General features: G+C 35.7%; 1 protein-coding gene across 3 annotated transcripts in view; it reads right to left on the bottom strand.

The window, feature by feature from the left end:
• The window catches only part of LOC128861721 (protein vein-like), a 38,341-nt gene extending 30,255 nt beyond the window's left edge, over window positions 1-8,086 (bottom strand). For all 3 annotated transcript variants that reach the window (XM_054100065.1, XM_054100066.1, XM_054100067.1), the window contains exons 1-3: window positions 7,923-8,086; window positions 6,638-6,762; window positions 1,475-1,598 (exon numbers count right to left, since the gene is read on the bottom strand). In XM_054100065.1, the coding sequence (XP_053956040.1) occupies window positions 1,475-1,598; window positions 6,638-6,762; window positions 7,923-8,050 (377 nt within the window). In that variant the 5' untranslated portion in view covers window positions 8,051-8,086. The remainder of the gene's footprint in view (window positions 1-1,474; window positions 1,599-6,637; window positions 6,763-7,922) is intronic.
• Window positions 8,087-15,289: the final 7,203 nt, after the last annotated feature.

The following is a 15,289-nucleotide window of genomic DNA, read 5'->3' as shown; positions in this document are numbered from 1 at the left end:
TCTTATGGGTCGACGCGGAATCGTGTTGGAAGATCCAACGTTCTCCACTGAAGAGAGTACTGCTCAACTGTTTCACCACGCATTCTAACTTCTTCACTTTCTTCTCCTGGTACACGTTTGACCCGGTCTTAGCCTCTTTTGTGCAGAAATGAAGAGATGTAACGCCTTTACAAGACTCTACCCACCAAACCACTACGGAGGCTGAGTGGTGGTCACGCTGAACCCTTGGAACAACATTTTTTGCGTCTTTAGAAGTTTTAGCATAGATTTTATTGTTTTGCTTATTAAAAAACTTATGCAACACTGTCACTTCGAAAGATTCGGCGTAAGATTTTTGGACCTTTGAACGTTGGCAATGGCGAATAACGCAGACGATGGAACGATGAGCTGTATGAGCTTTACGACGACATAGACATAGCGCAGCGAATAAAGATCCAGCGGCTACGTTGGCTGGGTCATGTCGTCCGAATGGATACAAACGCTCCGGCTTTGAAAGTATGCGATGCGGTACCAGCTGGTGGCAGCAGATTGTTTGTACATAATGAATATTTAAAAACTTACTACCGATTAAATTCAATAAAAAGTTCTTAAAAAAGAAGTATTGATTCAATTTCGGGCCGCCAATTGCCGGTATAACAGTTATTATATTGTATTATGTTATCTATCGATTAACCAACTTATATTTGACATAAGCAGCGTCTCTTTAATTTTTATAAAAAAAAAATAAAAATAAAAAATCAATTATTGTAGAATTGGAGTCTGGAATTTAACTCTTCTTCCCGAGAGAATCTGGCACAGCACACTTCGTCTGCCTAGTGAAGCCACATTGCCTGTGCCGACACTGTTTATCCCCTTGTTTGTTTGTGTTTCTCACGTTTTGCTTTCATGGAAATTCACCTTTGCACGAAAACGAAAATAGAAAATAAGTAAAGTCCATAAAAAAATTTCCAACATTTTTTAAGCTTTTCTATTTCCAATATTTTTTTAATTTTTTTGTATGTACAAATTCTACACATGCAGAGGCACCTCCGCATGTTTGTACATGTGCACTTCTGTATGATCAGTGGTTTTTAGGATTTACACTGTGCTCCACAACTGTATCATGTTTTATTACACTTTTGAATTGCTTCTGCAGTATACGAAACTCAATTTTACGAGGAAATGCACCTTTTTATTTTGTTGAATTGCCAGATTGGCGCAAATAGTCTTTTAAACAGTAAGTGAAGTTTTTAGGTTTTTAGTGCAGCATTTTTTTCATTGTAAATACAAGCTTTTGAAATTAATAAGCATATTGAAGTAGACACACAGCCTATTGCTAAATTTATTAACAGTTATAATTTAAGTTAAATTTTGAATTTGTGTGCAACTCGTTTGAGGCTGTATGAGGTTTTAGATTTCCATATTTGAATCGGCGATAGATTTTAAATTTAGTTATTTTTATATTGCTTATATTTAGCTAGTTTTTCATACTTACATGCAAGAATATGAGCCGATTTCCGAAAAGAAATTACATGTCCCACCATTTAGACAAAATTCAGCAGCATCATCGGGGCAAATGTTACCAGTTCCGCCCATTAAACTTGTGGGATAACGTGGCTCTGAAACGTGTGAAAATGGTTTGAGTTACTTTTTCAGAAGAAAGTTGAAATAGAGTGGAATAAATTAAAATTTGGAAAACATTAAAAATTTCTAAAAAATTAGAATTTGTAAAAAATTAAAATTTCTATTTAAAAAATTAAAATTTTAAAAAAATTAAAATTTCTATTGAAAAAATTAAAATTGGTAAAAAATATGTAAAGTTGAGATATTAAAAGCGAAATATTTAGTTTTTATCTGCTCGCACGGAGCTTTTTCAACAGAATTAGGACTAGAATTAGCTGCCTTACTTCGGGACTTCTGTAGCGTCTACCAGGCCATAAAGGTCTTAGCCAATAAGGAGGTATTTGTGTGCCTTAACGCACCGTAACAAAATTACGATAAATATCTTCTTGGATAGCCAGGCGGCTAACAAATCAATGGAGTTATACTGGGTTGCCCATATTCGACGGACCCATGTGTTTTTTTTTAATCAAACGAAAACACAATTTTTTTGATGTTGACGATAATAATCATTTTATTTGATTCAAGTAGATTTGTTGGCCTCACTTTTTGAATATGATATCTCTCAAATGGCCGCCTTGAGCTTGTACGCCGGATTGTGCCCGTTTTGCAGCATTTTCCATAGTATTAGCTAACATTTCAGCTGGAATAGCGGCTATTTCCTCACGGATGTTGTTCTTGAGCTCTTCTATGGTCTTTGGCTTATTAATATAAACCTTTGATTTTAAATATCCAAACAAGAAGAAGTCAGGTGGCGGTAAATCGGGCGAACGCGGTGGCCAGTCAAAATCGCCATTTTTCGACATCAAACGACGAGGAAATCAAAAAATCGATTGTGGTGCGAGCTGTGTGTGGTGGGGCGCCGTCATGTTGAAACCAGAACTGCCTCATACGCTTTCAACGAATAATGGGCATCACAGAAGTGGTTATCATATCGCGATAACGCTCCTGATTGACGGTAACAGCTTGACCATCTTCATTTTCGAAGTAAAACGGCGCAATAATCGTTTTCGCACTAATGCCGCACCAAACAGTGACTTTTTCGTCGTAAAGAGGTACCTCTTGAATTTCGTGAGGATTTTCAGTGGCGTAAATACGGCAATTTTACTAGTTTACTGTCCCATTTAATAAGAAATGAGCCTCATCGGACATGATGATTTTGTTCTTCTTCTTCTTCTTTTGACTTCTTTTGTTGAATTAAATGTCAACAATTTGGTAACTGTTCCATGGTAAAAATCTGCTTGGACTGACGCTTCCAACGCGGTATGTCATTAAACGATCTGACGTCTCTGTCAAAAGATATAGGGTTGCCAGATGGGTCCGTCGAATATGGGTAACCCTGTACTAGGTCAAATATTGTTCAATATTGCCTGTCAGCTCTAAATGATATTAGCACCGTCTTCAAGGTCAGCCTTATATGTGTTCCGGGACATAGAGATATTGAAGGAAATTGCAAGACCAAAGGGTACTAATCTTCCACTGCTTGAAAACAGAGGCAATATTGGAATCCTTATAAAGGTTAAAAATAATATTCTCCAGAAGCCCAATAGGGCATGGAGAGAAGAAAATACTTGTGTTGCAACCAGTCTAATTTTCAGCAAATAGATAAGAAAAGGTCAACCTTTCAAGAGGGGTCGTGACTTGAGATCGTATAGAAGTCAGCGCGGGAGAAACTTAATCATCGTTTATGAATTTTAGTTGTTGCATAACTTTACTACTAAATACAAAAAATAATAATTTTGTGTGATGGAAATCCTTGTTTCAATGGAGCAGTGGAGGAATTGCTTGTCTGTTTGTATACTGCGGCTGTCTAGTTCACAAGCGTGAAATATGATTGACATACGACGTTAGGGTGATTAATTTTGCGTCTCCTTGGAGTGGCGAATATCTCGATTTTTACAAAAGATTTTCTACAAGAATCCCAGGAAAACAAATTTTTGTTTTTGGTTTTTTTCTTGTATTGACTCCATTATTTATTGCTATCGTTAAGAAAGGTATGAATAGGAAGATGCCATGGATCTATATTCAGAATTCATTATAATTCATACAGCATAATATTTATAAGTTAAGCGACGCCCTTCATAATTGGGTTCTTACCCACGATCTCACACCGAAACCTGAAACTTTGTCTATTTGGCCACTTCAGCGTGCATCAGACTTTTGGGGACCCTATTACGGTTTATGCCTGCTCTTAAAACTAAGCAGCTACTTAATCTCCACAATCAAATAGTACCATGTCGAAGACATATGACTATGAAACGGAATGACGATGCGAACGAACTGAGAAACTAACGAAGAAATCAATAGAATTATTCGTGGTAAACTGAACTTATTTTAATGTAAATTTTCGACACTTAACATATGTATATAAGGGTATGCTTCATACAGGGTATTTTTTCTTAGCTGCATGATAACTATTGATATCGATAACTATGATTTGCCAGCTGCGAATGACGAACTGTGACAGCTGTTTCTAACCAGTAAAGTTTGACAAGTCATGACGTATCGTTTAACGCCAGAATAACACTTCCAAATTGTGGAAATTTATTTTGAAAAAAAAAAAAATCTGTTCGCGCACTTCATAGAGCGAATTGTTGAAGAAGACGCCGAAAAGTCGATTCATTGTCATTCTCAACTTGTTGGCCTTTTTCCTTCGACTACGTGAACAATATTACGAAAGGATTTTGGCTTACGTGCCTATAAAATATAGCGCGAGCAGGAGTTGAAGCCAATTGAGCATAGTTTGCGTCGCATATTTGCTGATTGGGCTCACTTAAATTTCCTATTCAGATTTATTGGAAAAAGTAGTAAAAAATTGTACTTATCGAATGGACCATGTAACTCGTAGCCCCGGCAGACATGTAACCGGCACATAATAAAGGGTGGTTAAGTTTCAGGGGCCGGTGTTGATTTTGAATAAAATACAGTTCTTTTAAGAAATTATTATCATTTCTCTTTATTATGATAATATTGGTATAGCTCAATTACGTATAGAATAAAATATTGGCCAAATGGCCGCCGTGGCTTTGGCGGTACACCTCCATCCGATGGTCCAAATTTTCAATGACGCTGAGGCATAATTGAAGTTCTATGTCGTTAATGTGCCGAATTATCTCATCCTTTAGCTCTTGAATTGGTGCTGGCTTATCGACGTACACCTTTTCTTTCAAATAACCTCGAAGAAAGAAGTCCAACGGTGTCGTTGGCTATTAGGGGTGGTTCACATTCAACATCGGCCCTTGAAATTTAACCACCCTTTATTTGAAAAAAATGCCATAAAACTATCTACCAGATTACAATAAAACAAAAAAATACATTCTGTTCTGTTCTCAAGCTCCTAAAAAACACCCGATACATACCTCTGTACAAACACTAATCGCAGAAGCAATAAAGCTAATGTAAAATTGGAAATGCTGCGATAAATTAAAAACTAATTGGAGCGTTAACATTTGTATGAAAATTGCGCGTTTAGAAACAATGTAGAATACAGTGAAATCTCGTTATAACGAACGTTGTGAAATTTTCTATACAAAAGCTGGTCAGAGATATAACGAAGACATTTCAACCATGTAGATCTTTGATGGTTAAAGTCTCATTAGCAAAAAAGTTATTTAAGGGGGGAGCCTGCTTTAGAGGCTTCAAAAAATCGATTTTTTCGTGGATTTTTTTGGGAAGGAAATAAATATTCGATTGTAACGAAACTTTCAGGTCTTATTGTTATATACTTCAACAGTCTTTTCAAATTTTTTCATTAAAATGTATGCCATATTATGCCTGGTACAAGCATTTTGCCGAGGCGCTTCGAGTGTGTATGTGTCGTGCGGCGGGAAAGATGCAGGTCGCAATTTTCATCTGAAACCAAAAACCCAAAAAGTTTTTTATTTTAGTATAGTATAGCTTCTAGTTAAACCAAGAAAATTAAACAAAAAGTGAGAAATTCAACAATTTTTCGCTAATTATATTAAAAAAAAAAGTTTATTTTTTTGGAAAAACAAAATCACTTTAGATTGTTTAAAAAGCGGATTAGTCATGGCTTTCTTAAGGTTTTTTAGGTTCAACTAGAAGAGAATTTAATTCCGAATACAATCAATGTTATCTCGTTTCAGTAGGACGTTTAACTTTTTCCCTATCTTTCCCGCCAATTAGGAAAAATCGCAAAAATAAAAAATGGAGAAATCGCACTTCGAGCGATCCGGTCGCTCGTATACCTGCTCGACGCTTGCTCACAATTTCTTCTGTAACTCCGAAAATATTCTGAATTTGCTTCTGAAATTTTGAGGACACATTCTAGGATAGTTTGGGAAGACATTTACGCAAAAACAAAAAAAAATCGATTTTGTGAAGCTTCTAAGGCAGGCTTCCCCCTTTGTCGACTCAAAAGCTGTTGCATAGCGAATTCACATTTGACGGTTAGAGTGCGAAGTTAGTGAAGTGTAATGCGTTGAGTAAAATTGTTAGTTTTTGTTGTCAAACTGAGTTATGCGGTAAAGCGCAAGTCGATTGGCCCACCTCACAAGACAGCAATCGAAAATTTATTGGAGGCAAAGTAGTCCACGCCGCATTATGTTTTTGTGGATTTGACAGCTAACAAAAAATTGATTGTTTGTTTTAACCAAAATAAGCGTAAGCAAATCAAAATAACTCTGAATGATGTGTTTACTACTACAAAATCAAAACAATAATCATGTTTTTATTGCTTGTTCCTCAAAAAAAAAAAAAAATTATATAACGTTTTTTTTTTCAAAAATTTTGCATTTGTCGTTATATTCTGCCATCCTATAAATATAACGAAACTAAGGATATAGTAAAACATTTTTTCAACCCCTGCAACTTTGTTACATCGCGGTTTCACTGTACTCATTAAATCGAAAAAATAAGCAATAAGTTGTAATAACGGTACAACACACATACAAACACAAATGCGAAAATACACCTTCGTGTTTATATTTCACGACCACATCTACACCATGTACATATGTAAGTGTGTGTGTGCGTATGTATGTAAGTATGCAGCGTATTTCTAGCTACGACCACTCACCTGGATCTGCCTTGATTAAAATGGTGCGTCGATCTGGCTCCTGGTTGATTTTATTTTTAGCGCGGCACTCATAACGCCCCGTATCGGAAATATTAAACGAACGAATGATCAGCTCAGAACGCTTTCTATTTATGCAAAAACAAACAAAAAAGTACGGTTAAGTGTGTGAGAGATGGATAATATAAAAAAACATATAATGTAACGGGTGATCAGATTACAGGTACTTGTTCTAATAGGGGGTTTTTTTTGACAGATCACGCGTGACTATTGACAAACTAAAAACATATTTTTTTTCAGTATTCATTGACGCTTCACCATAGAAAGGCTTACACGTCTCAACAACGTTTACAAATCGTAAAATTGTATCACGAAGATCGACGCTCTGTGAAAAGTGTTCAACGCGCGCACTCCAATTTATAGCCTTCTACCGAAGGCGCTATGCGGCAAACCATCTGCGAAATTAATAATAAGTTTACATTATTGGATGATACTCGACCGATTAGACCGCGTATAGCCCGAAGTGAGGAGAATATTTATTGCGGCTGTAAACGAGAGTTTCGCCGAAGACCCGGAAGAATGGATTCGGCGCCGATCTCAACTACTTGGCCTATCTTATGGCACTGCTTTGGCGATTTATGCAAAGATATTGGTTTGAAAGCGTAAAAATGCAGCTGGGTCAAGATTTGAAGCCGGTCGATCTTCCAATTTCGCGTCATAATTTCAGTCGTTGGGCTATTGAAAAACTCGCTGAAGTGACTAGCGAAGCGATGAGGCTCATTTTCGCTTTAATGGCTACGTCAGTAAGCAAAACTGCCGTATTCGGGCTGAAGTGCAACACGAAACCACTTAAGAACAGCCATTACATCCAACAACAAACGTTTGGTGCGGCCTATGGGCTGGAGAAATCATCGGCCCATATTTCTTCAAAGACGGGGCTGGCGTCAATGCAACAGTGAATGCTAAACGCGATCGCGCTATGACAAACGACTTTTTGATGCCGGAAAGTTATTCACGAGATATCGACCGAAGTTCTCCAGTGAGTCGCGAATCATTCGAAATTGGGTTTTATGGCTGTCCGAGTTACAGCGCAGTTGCGGCACAACATTTGAAGCGGATTATCTTGAATGGTCCTACACAAAAATTGATAATAAAAATTGCCCGATTAGTTTGAATTTTCGATGGTTTATTTCAATTTAAAATGCGATACCTCTAAATTGATCACACTTTATTAATGAGTTTGAAAAAATCAATGTCTGCAAATAAAAAAATCTAAATTGTAACTCACTTGAAATGCCGAAATTTGTAAAATTTACGATTGCGATTAATCGATTTGCCATCCTTGAACCAGGTAACTTTGGGTGGCGGCCGTCCTTGCACCTTACAAACAATATGCAACTCTTTACCGATTTCCATCGTCCGATTTGTGGTTATAACACGTATCGATGCGAGCTGTGCTGTAAAGAATTTAGAGCAAATATATTTCGTAATTATTAACGAGTTCAACTCTGAAATCCAAACTTAATAAATAGACACACATACATATGCATTTATATAATATATTGAGTGGCAAAAATTATGTGTTATGCCAGGCGAAAATTTGAAAGAATCATAATAAGAAAAATCTACGGTCTTATTCGGCTTGAAAACGGCACGTAGCGCATCCGTACAACAACGAAATTGAAACCCTTATTGGCGGGGAAAATGTAATACGGAGTAGATGGATTGACCACATCATAAATACGCCCAATGAAAGAATCCAAAAAAGGGTGTTTACTACTTTGCGTCCAATTCGAGGCCGACCCAGAAAGAGAAGGCTTGATGACGTCAACGCAGACTTAAAAGCGATGAGGATCGTTGATGAAGCTATGGTCAACCACAGACTGTGAAGCTAATAGAGAGAGAGAGAGCCAGGCAAAAATGATGAAAAAATTACTAACATAAGGAATAATTGTCTGAAAATACTTTGTGCTGTTTTTTTTAAATAATAACACATAGAAAACTTATATTTATATATTTTTTGTGTAGGTTTATGAGCTTCCGAGTAGAATTTTTGTTCTTGTTAACAAACTGCACTAAGCCATTCCACCAGTTGCTATTGATTGAAAAATGCTTTAAGGCTATGAAATTTTCAGCTTTGTTGTATTTATAATTTTCTTACACACTATAGCAATGTAACAAATTTTCATTTAGAGAAAATTATCTGATCACATTATAAAATATTCCTGTACGGACTTTCATACAAACATCGGTTAAGTCTCATCAGTGCTCTTGTTTTAGTTTGCTGGACCTCGCTGGACCTCTAATAAAGAATGAACACGAAAAATGCGGTTCGGGCGAAAATGGTTATAACATAAAGTCATATAAACGATTAAAACAATTTTTATTTAATTTTGTTCTTCATCAAGCGTACGCTGTTAAATCGAAAACTCATATCAATTCGCTTTGTGTTATAAATAAAATGGCGCAATTTAGATTTGACTCCTCTCATTTGGCCGATAGACATCAGTTCTTGTCACGGTATCTGCTGGTCTCTGCCGATTCATTTTAAAGTGCTACTCATTTTTAATTTTTTTTTTCAGGTATATTGATTTTCTTTTAGCAAATTGCCCAATATTTTTGAATGGGTTGCAATTGTGAACAGTTTGTTGAGTTGTGGTCCTTTCGAACAATATTTACCACGCAATTTTCAAACCAGTTCATGGCAAGACGGCCAGCAAACGTGTTTTTAAACACTAAAAAAAAATAAATAATTGGCGCGTACACTTCTTCTAGGTGTTTGGCCGAGCTCCTTCTCCTATTTGTGGTGTGCGTCTTGATGTTGTTCCACAAATGGAGGGACCTACAGTTTCAAGCCGACTCCGAACGGCAGATATTTTTATGAGGAGCTTTTTCATGGCAGAAATACACTCCGAGGTTTGCCATTGCCTACCGAGGGGCGACCGCTATTAGAAAATTGTTTTTATTAATTTTGCTTTCACCGAGATTCGAACCAACGATCTCTCTGTGAATTCAGAATAGTAATCACGCACCAACCCATTCGGCTACGGCGGCCACCGTAGGTAATGATGGTAATGAAAGTTGGCTTGGCGACCCCAACTGTTTTTAGCGCACTTCTTCAATATTTTTAGCTTAGAGGCACCTGTGACTCCTTCTCTTTTCGTTGCAGTATAAAACTCAGCGTCCTGAATCTGCTTAAAGTCTGCTTTGGCGTATGTTTCATCGTCCATAACCCATAACCACCCAGCCACATTTATGAATATCTGGACTACTCTTATTTTGTTTATCATTTCGACTGGGTGCTACAATATTTATATATATTTGATCCTTGCAACCATTACTACCTAACCTAACCTAGGTTAGATAAAAAATGAAGGAAACTCCAAATAACTTGGATTTTATGAGCAACGTACGGCTGTTATTTTGAAAGCCAAAGTATGCGGCACGCAGCTGTTTGCCTCTGTTTAGATTTTTTCTCTTTAAAGAGTGAATTACATTCAAATACTTGTACAAACTATTGGGTTGACAACTAAGTAATTGCGGATTTTTTTTAGAAAATCAAAGACAATTTTTTCAGGGAACAAAATAATTTTATTCTGTAATGTATTGCCCATTTTGAGCAATGACCTTTTGCCATCTTTCAGGCAGCATCATAATTCCACGTTCATAAAACTGCTGGTTTTTATTAGTAAACAATTTAATCAGGTACGATTTGACATCATCATCATTAGTGAAATTTTTACCATTTAAGGAGTTTTGTAGAGATCGAAACAAAAGGTAATCAGATGGTGGAAGGGCAGGACTGTATGGTGGATGTGGCAAAACATACCAACCAAGCTCCAATAATTTTTGCCGAGTGGCCAAAAATGCATGTGGCCGTGAATTGTCATGTTGGAATACAAAACTTTTTCGATTTGTCAATTCGGACCGCTTTTCTTCAACTGCATTGTTTAATTTCATTGGTTGTTCAATGTAGACATGAGAATTGATCGTTCGGTTGGGTGGTAAGAGTTCAAAGTAGACAATTCCTTTGTAGTCCCACAAAACTGATAACAAAATTTTCTTTTGATGAATAACAGCTTTTGATGTTGTTCGAGTTCGTCCACTTGGCCTGCTCCACGATCTTTTCCGCTTGATATTGTTGTAAACAACCCATTTTTCATCGCCAGTTATCAGTCGTTTTAAAAATGCAACATTTTCATGGATCTTTGAAATCCGCAATTATTTAGTTGGCAACTTAATATTATAAGAGGGGCGTAAATCGCATAAACATATACGAAAGCAAAAGCCAGCAGAAAAATTTATTTCAGTTTATTTTTTGCCTTTAGGTACTAAAGAGTTTTTGGCGAACAAGCGAATTGATTTTTTTCACTTTATTTTAACATTTATACTTAAATGTAGCACTATTTGTGACTTGCTTACATTTTTTTTTTGTTTTTTGGAAAATTCAGTATCCAGGAGTGTGCGCGGAATGAACCGTGTATTTATTTGTTCAAGCTGTTTTAAGTGAAAGTAGCAAGAATTTGTTTGTATATACAAGTAAATTGCTATGAAAAGATAAATTTCGTGCGGAATTGTAAACATATTTTTTAAATGTACGAAAAATGCAATAAAATGTAATAACTTAGCAGTGGAAAACTTGGAAATCAACTCAAGCAATAAGAAGAAAAAATAAATGCCTATGCAACGCAAGTACAGCAGGTGTATGATTATTATACACTGACTGGAATTTTTTTACTTCTTCACAGCATACATTTTTTCTGGTATTTTTTTTAACTGATATTAAGGAAGGCCTCTTATCAGTGGCTTCAAAAAAAGGTGTTTTTTCTCAATTTTTTTTCGAGGTGAAAAAAGCGACACACAGGAATAATCTTTCGCATTAATTTGAAGGCGTGATTGAAGAGTAATAAACAATTTTTTAACATAAATAAAAAACAAAATGGCGGACATATGAGGGATCTGGCACAGCTTCTCGTTGCGCGCTAGTAAAACGGTGTGTAAGATTGCGGTCGTAGTTTTCAGCTGAAACACAAAAGAAAAATATTCTCTTATTCAGAAGGCTTTTCCGCATATAATAGACCACTCTTGTATAAAAATATGAAAAATGAACACTCAATTAATTATTGAAAAAAAGTGCTGTTTTCGCTATTTCTTTCAAAAAAGGTGTTAAATAGCATTAAAAATTGATTTTGTTTTTGAATTTCGTTAGTTAATTAGTTGCGCATTTTAATTATCTTTATACAGATTATCGGCTTGAAACGATATCTTTCTTGGTTTTTTAATCTTACACGGCATTTTCCAAAACATGGTTTTGAGAAAACATGTTTCAAAGTTTTCAGAAGGTAGGTAGTATACTCACACGAGGGACGGTACACAGGCCTGTAACTCCGAAATCACTATGAAGGCATATTCTCCTATAATATATCTATCGACTGCTGTAAAAAAAAATCAATTTTTTTTGAAGCCGACTGACCTTAATCAGATTCTGGAATTATTACAACTCAATTAATTGAATTAGACTTTAGACTTTAGGTTTGCGCCAAAATGTCTGGAAAAAGTGTACAAGAAATGGTGTAGGTGCTTAGCTCAGAGTCCTCATACCCCATGTGGCTTTTCAGCACCCGTAGATCCATTTAACAGCCACTACTTTTCAATGAAAAGACACGAACTTTCTGAAGAGTATTTCGTTTTTTAAGATAATGTTAAATACTTTTTCGATAACTTGCTTCATTTAAAAGTTAAAAGTCATGTATTTTGAGCAATAAACGGGTATTTTTCACTAATGTACTCGTATACCTCAGCTATAATGCCTACCCTCATAATATACCTACTCAATTTATTTTGCAAATAAATTTAATACAAAAAGCTTAGTCACGCCCATCAGAAACACCCACAATATATACTATATATGTGAATGCCGACAATTCATGATTTTTCTTTAGCTACACACCCAACACAAACACACTCGTAAGTGCACGAGTGTAAGCGACTTTGGCTAGAACGCGTTAGGGTGCGCACGGTCGTATACGTAACCCAATTGATTTCTCATCATTCATAGCAGCAGCCAAAGATAAATATCATCATGTGATGCTAAATCAGCCGACATTGTTACACGTCTTTTGCTTCATTTTTATGCTTGGCACTGGGCGACAAACTTTACGCAGTTATACAATTCGCACTTAGTCATCAATGAATCGAAAGCAAGGAATGTGACACATTAACCAAAATAAATCGGACAAATGATTTTGAGCGAATTTTCGAAAGCAAAAAAATAAAAGCAAAAATAAAAATAAAAATAAAAACTAAAAGGAAAACTAAAACTAAAAACTACAAAGCACAATACGTACTTGATAGGAAGGTCGTCTGTACTTTTAAAAAAAGATGTGGTTTAAAATAGCTTAAACAAATTTAAAAGTGGGCAACAGTTGAAAAAGTCAAACAGTTTAATGTGCAGAAGATATTCCTGTAAAATATATATTATTCTTAATATACGTATGTACACTCATACTACCGATTCGCAAGCAGGTACATACAAACATTTGCGGCCAACACGTGATTTATCGGCGGGAATGTAAATAATTTGAAAACAAACTACTTGCCATTGCATAAAAAATATGCTAAATTTAATTTATTGATTTAAATGCAAGGCATTTCTGTATATTTGAGGAATAGGTGATTGGTTGAATGATTTCTTGTAGTACCTCGTAGGCACTCAGCTGGCGTAGGTTAATAAACAATCAGGCGTAGTTAATAATATTGGGTTCTTGCGTGACTACTATTCGGAATTCTGGGAGAACGTAGGGTCGCATCTGAAACACCAGAATGAAGAAAACATTGTTTTTAATAGCGGTCAACCCTCGGCAGGCAATGGCAAACCTCCGAGTGTGTTTCTGCCATGAATGTCGTTGACGGAAGATTTGTAATTTTTGCAAATGGCGTTGCATGTCAATCATACTTGACAATTGTGAACTACGCTAAAATAAAGATTTCCATCACTTAAAGTTATTTTAATAAGCAAAATCTCAACGTTTTACTTTAGGTACTCAAGGCTTAGCAAACAACATTGAATTGCATGAAACCATTGATAATATTGGCAGGCAATAGTAGCTGCTGTTGTTGTTGTTATTGTAGCAGCATAAACATTCCCCATACATATATGGGAATGCTGCTGAAGTGGAAGTCCTTGGCCGGATATAAATGCGGGTCGTTCCGGCTACATAGAATCGACTGTTCTGGGAACGAGCAATATAAAAAATAAGGCGTTACTTGGCAGTAGCTGATTTTGGAGATCACTGCAGCAAATTTGTGTAACCTAAGTAGGAGCTGTAGTCGAAGAGAGTAAAATATGAAGGGGTTAGGGGTAGTCAGAGGCACGAAAAAATGATGATTTTCAATAATTTTTTTGTGCTAGTCAATTCCTTTACATTAAAAAAATAAAAACATGGCATTAATACATCATCTTTCGACTTGGCTTTAGCAAAATTTAAAAAAGCAAATTAATAATTTTGAAAGTTTTCGCTGTTTGTGTGGCGCCCGTTTCTCCAGAAGTCCCTTGCAGTGATCATCACAAGTTCCTTGATATTCATTTAAACTGAATCGGGCAAGAGAAATTTGTTTTATTAATGGATAATCTTGTGCCTGATCGAAGCTTGTTTTTTGTTTTTCAAAATTAACAATATGGCGGCCTGAGGAAATATTTTTCAGATTTTCGAGAAAAAAACCGAAAATTAATTGTTAAAAAAAATCGAAATTAAAAAAAAAAGCTCGCTCGAGCAGGCATAAGTTTTTTATGGTTTTCAAAAGCAGTATGCATTTTATTGAAATCTACCAAGCGGGTTTGAAGTTACAGTGATCAGCAGTTAAAAAAAAAAGTTTTGAGAAAAACGCATTTAAAGTTTTGCTATCGATTGCCGACTTGCCCGAGCGCCCTTTCTTAATTGTTGAATAACTCGAAAAGTATTTGTCGGACTCACCTCAAATGTTCACACAATATTTTTAAGACACTATACTTTAAGAAAATGCAAAAAAGGAAAATCCAATTTTTTGAAAATTCTGATTACCCATAACCCCTTAAAGTTTGGAGTATACTACTGGCCTAGCATAAGTGAGTCTTATAAATGTATTTGAGCAAATTTTGCCTGTTCTCAAAAAATTTAAAATAATTTCTATTTGCATGTAGTACTTACAAGCGTTCGTAACCTAATACATGTAATTTAAATATCATCAACAAAAAATAAGGAAAAAAATTGGCAAACTTTAAAGGCGTTAAATTGTACGCTTTTACAATTGCCTTTGCAAAATTTTGTAAAATAAATTTTTTTTTAAATATTAACGCATGACTAATGAAATCAGACGTTATAATTTTTACCGGATTTAACTACGAAGTTTTGCTAATTTTCGATTGTGGACCCCCTAATTTCTTAGTCGTTGAAAAGTGCCTATAAATATTTCGAAATGCTTAACTTTTATTTCGTTTATAACAAACAACGCAAACTATTAAGTTTCACTTCTCGTTTAATTTCAGTTCTTTTATTGCTTTCAATTCCATGAAAATAAAAAACAAAATTTCTTAACGCATTTACTCAAGTTGCTCATACGCCATCGCGCACTCAACAAAATCAAATAGCAAAAGAAACAATGCATGAATCACGCTTT

The sequence above is a fragment of the Anastrepha ludens genome, chromosome 4 (genome assembly GCF_028408465.1).
Source record: "Anastrepha ludens isolate Willacy chromosome 4, idAnaLude1.1, whole genome shotgun sequence".
Classification (NCBI taxonomy): domain Eukaryota; kingdom Metazoa; phylum Arthropoda; class Insecta; order Diptera; family Tephritidae; genus Anastrepha; species Anastrepha ludens.
The sequence above is the reverse complement of the archived record's forward strand: the minus strand, read 5'-3'. Positions and strand labels throughout refer to the sequence as shown.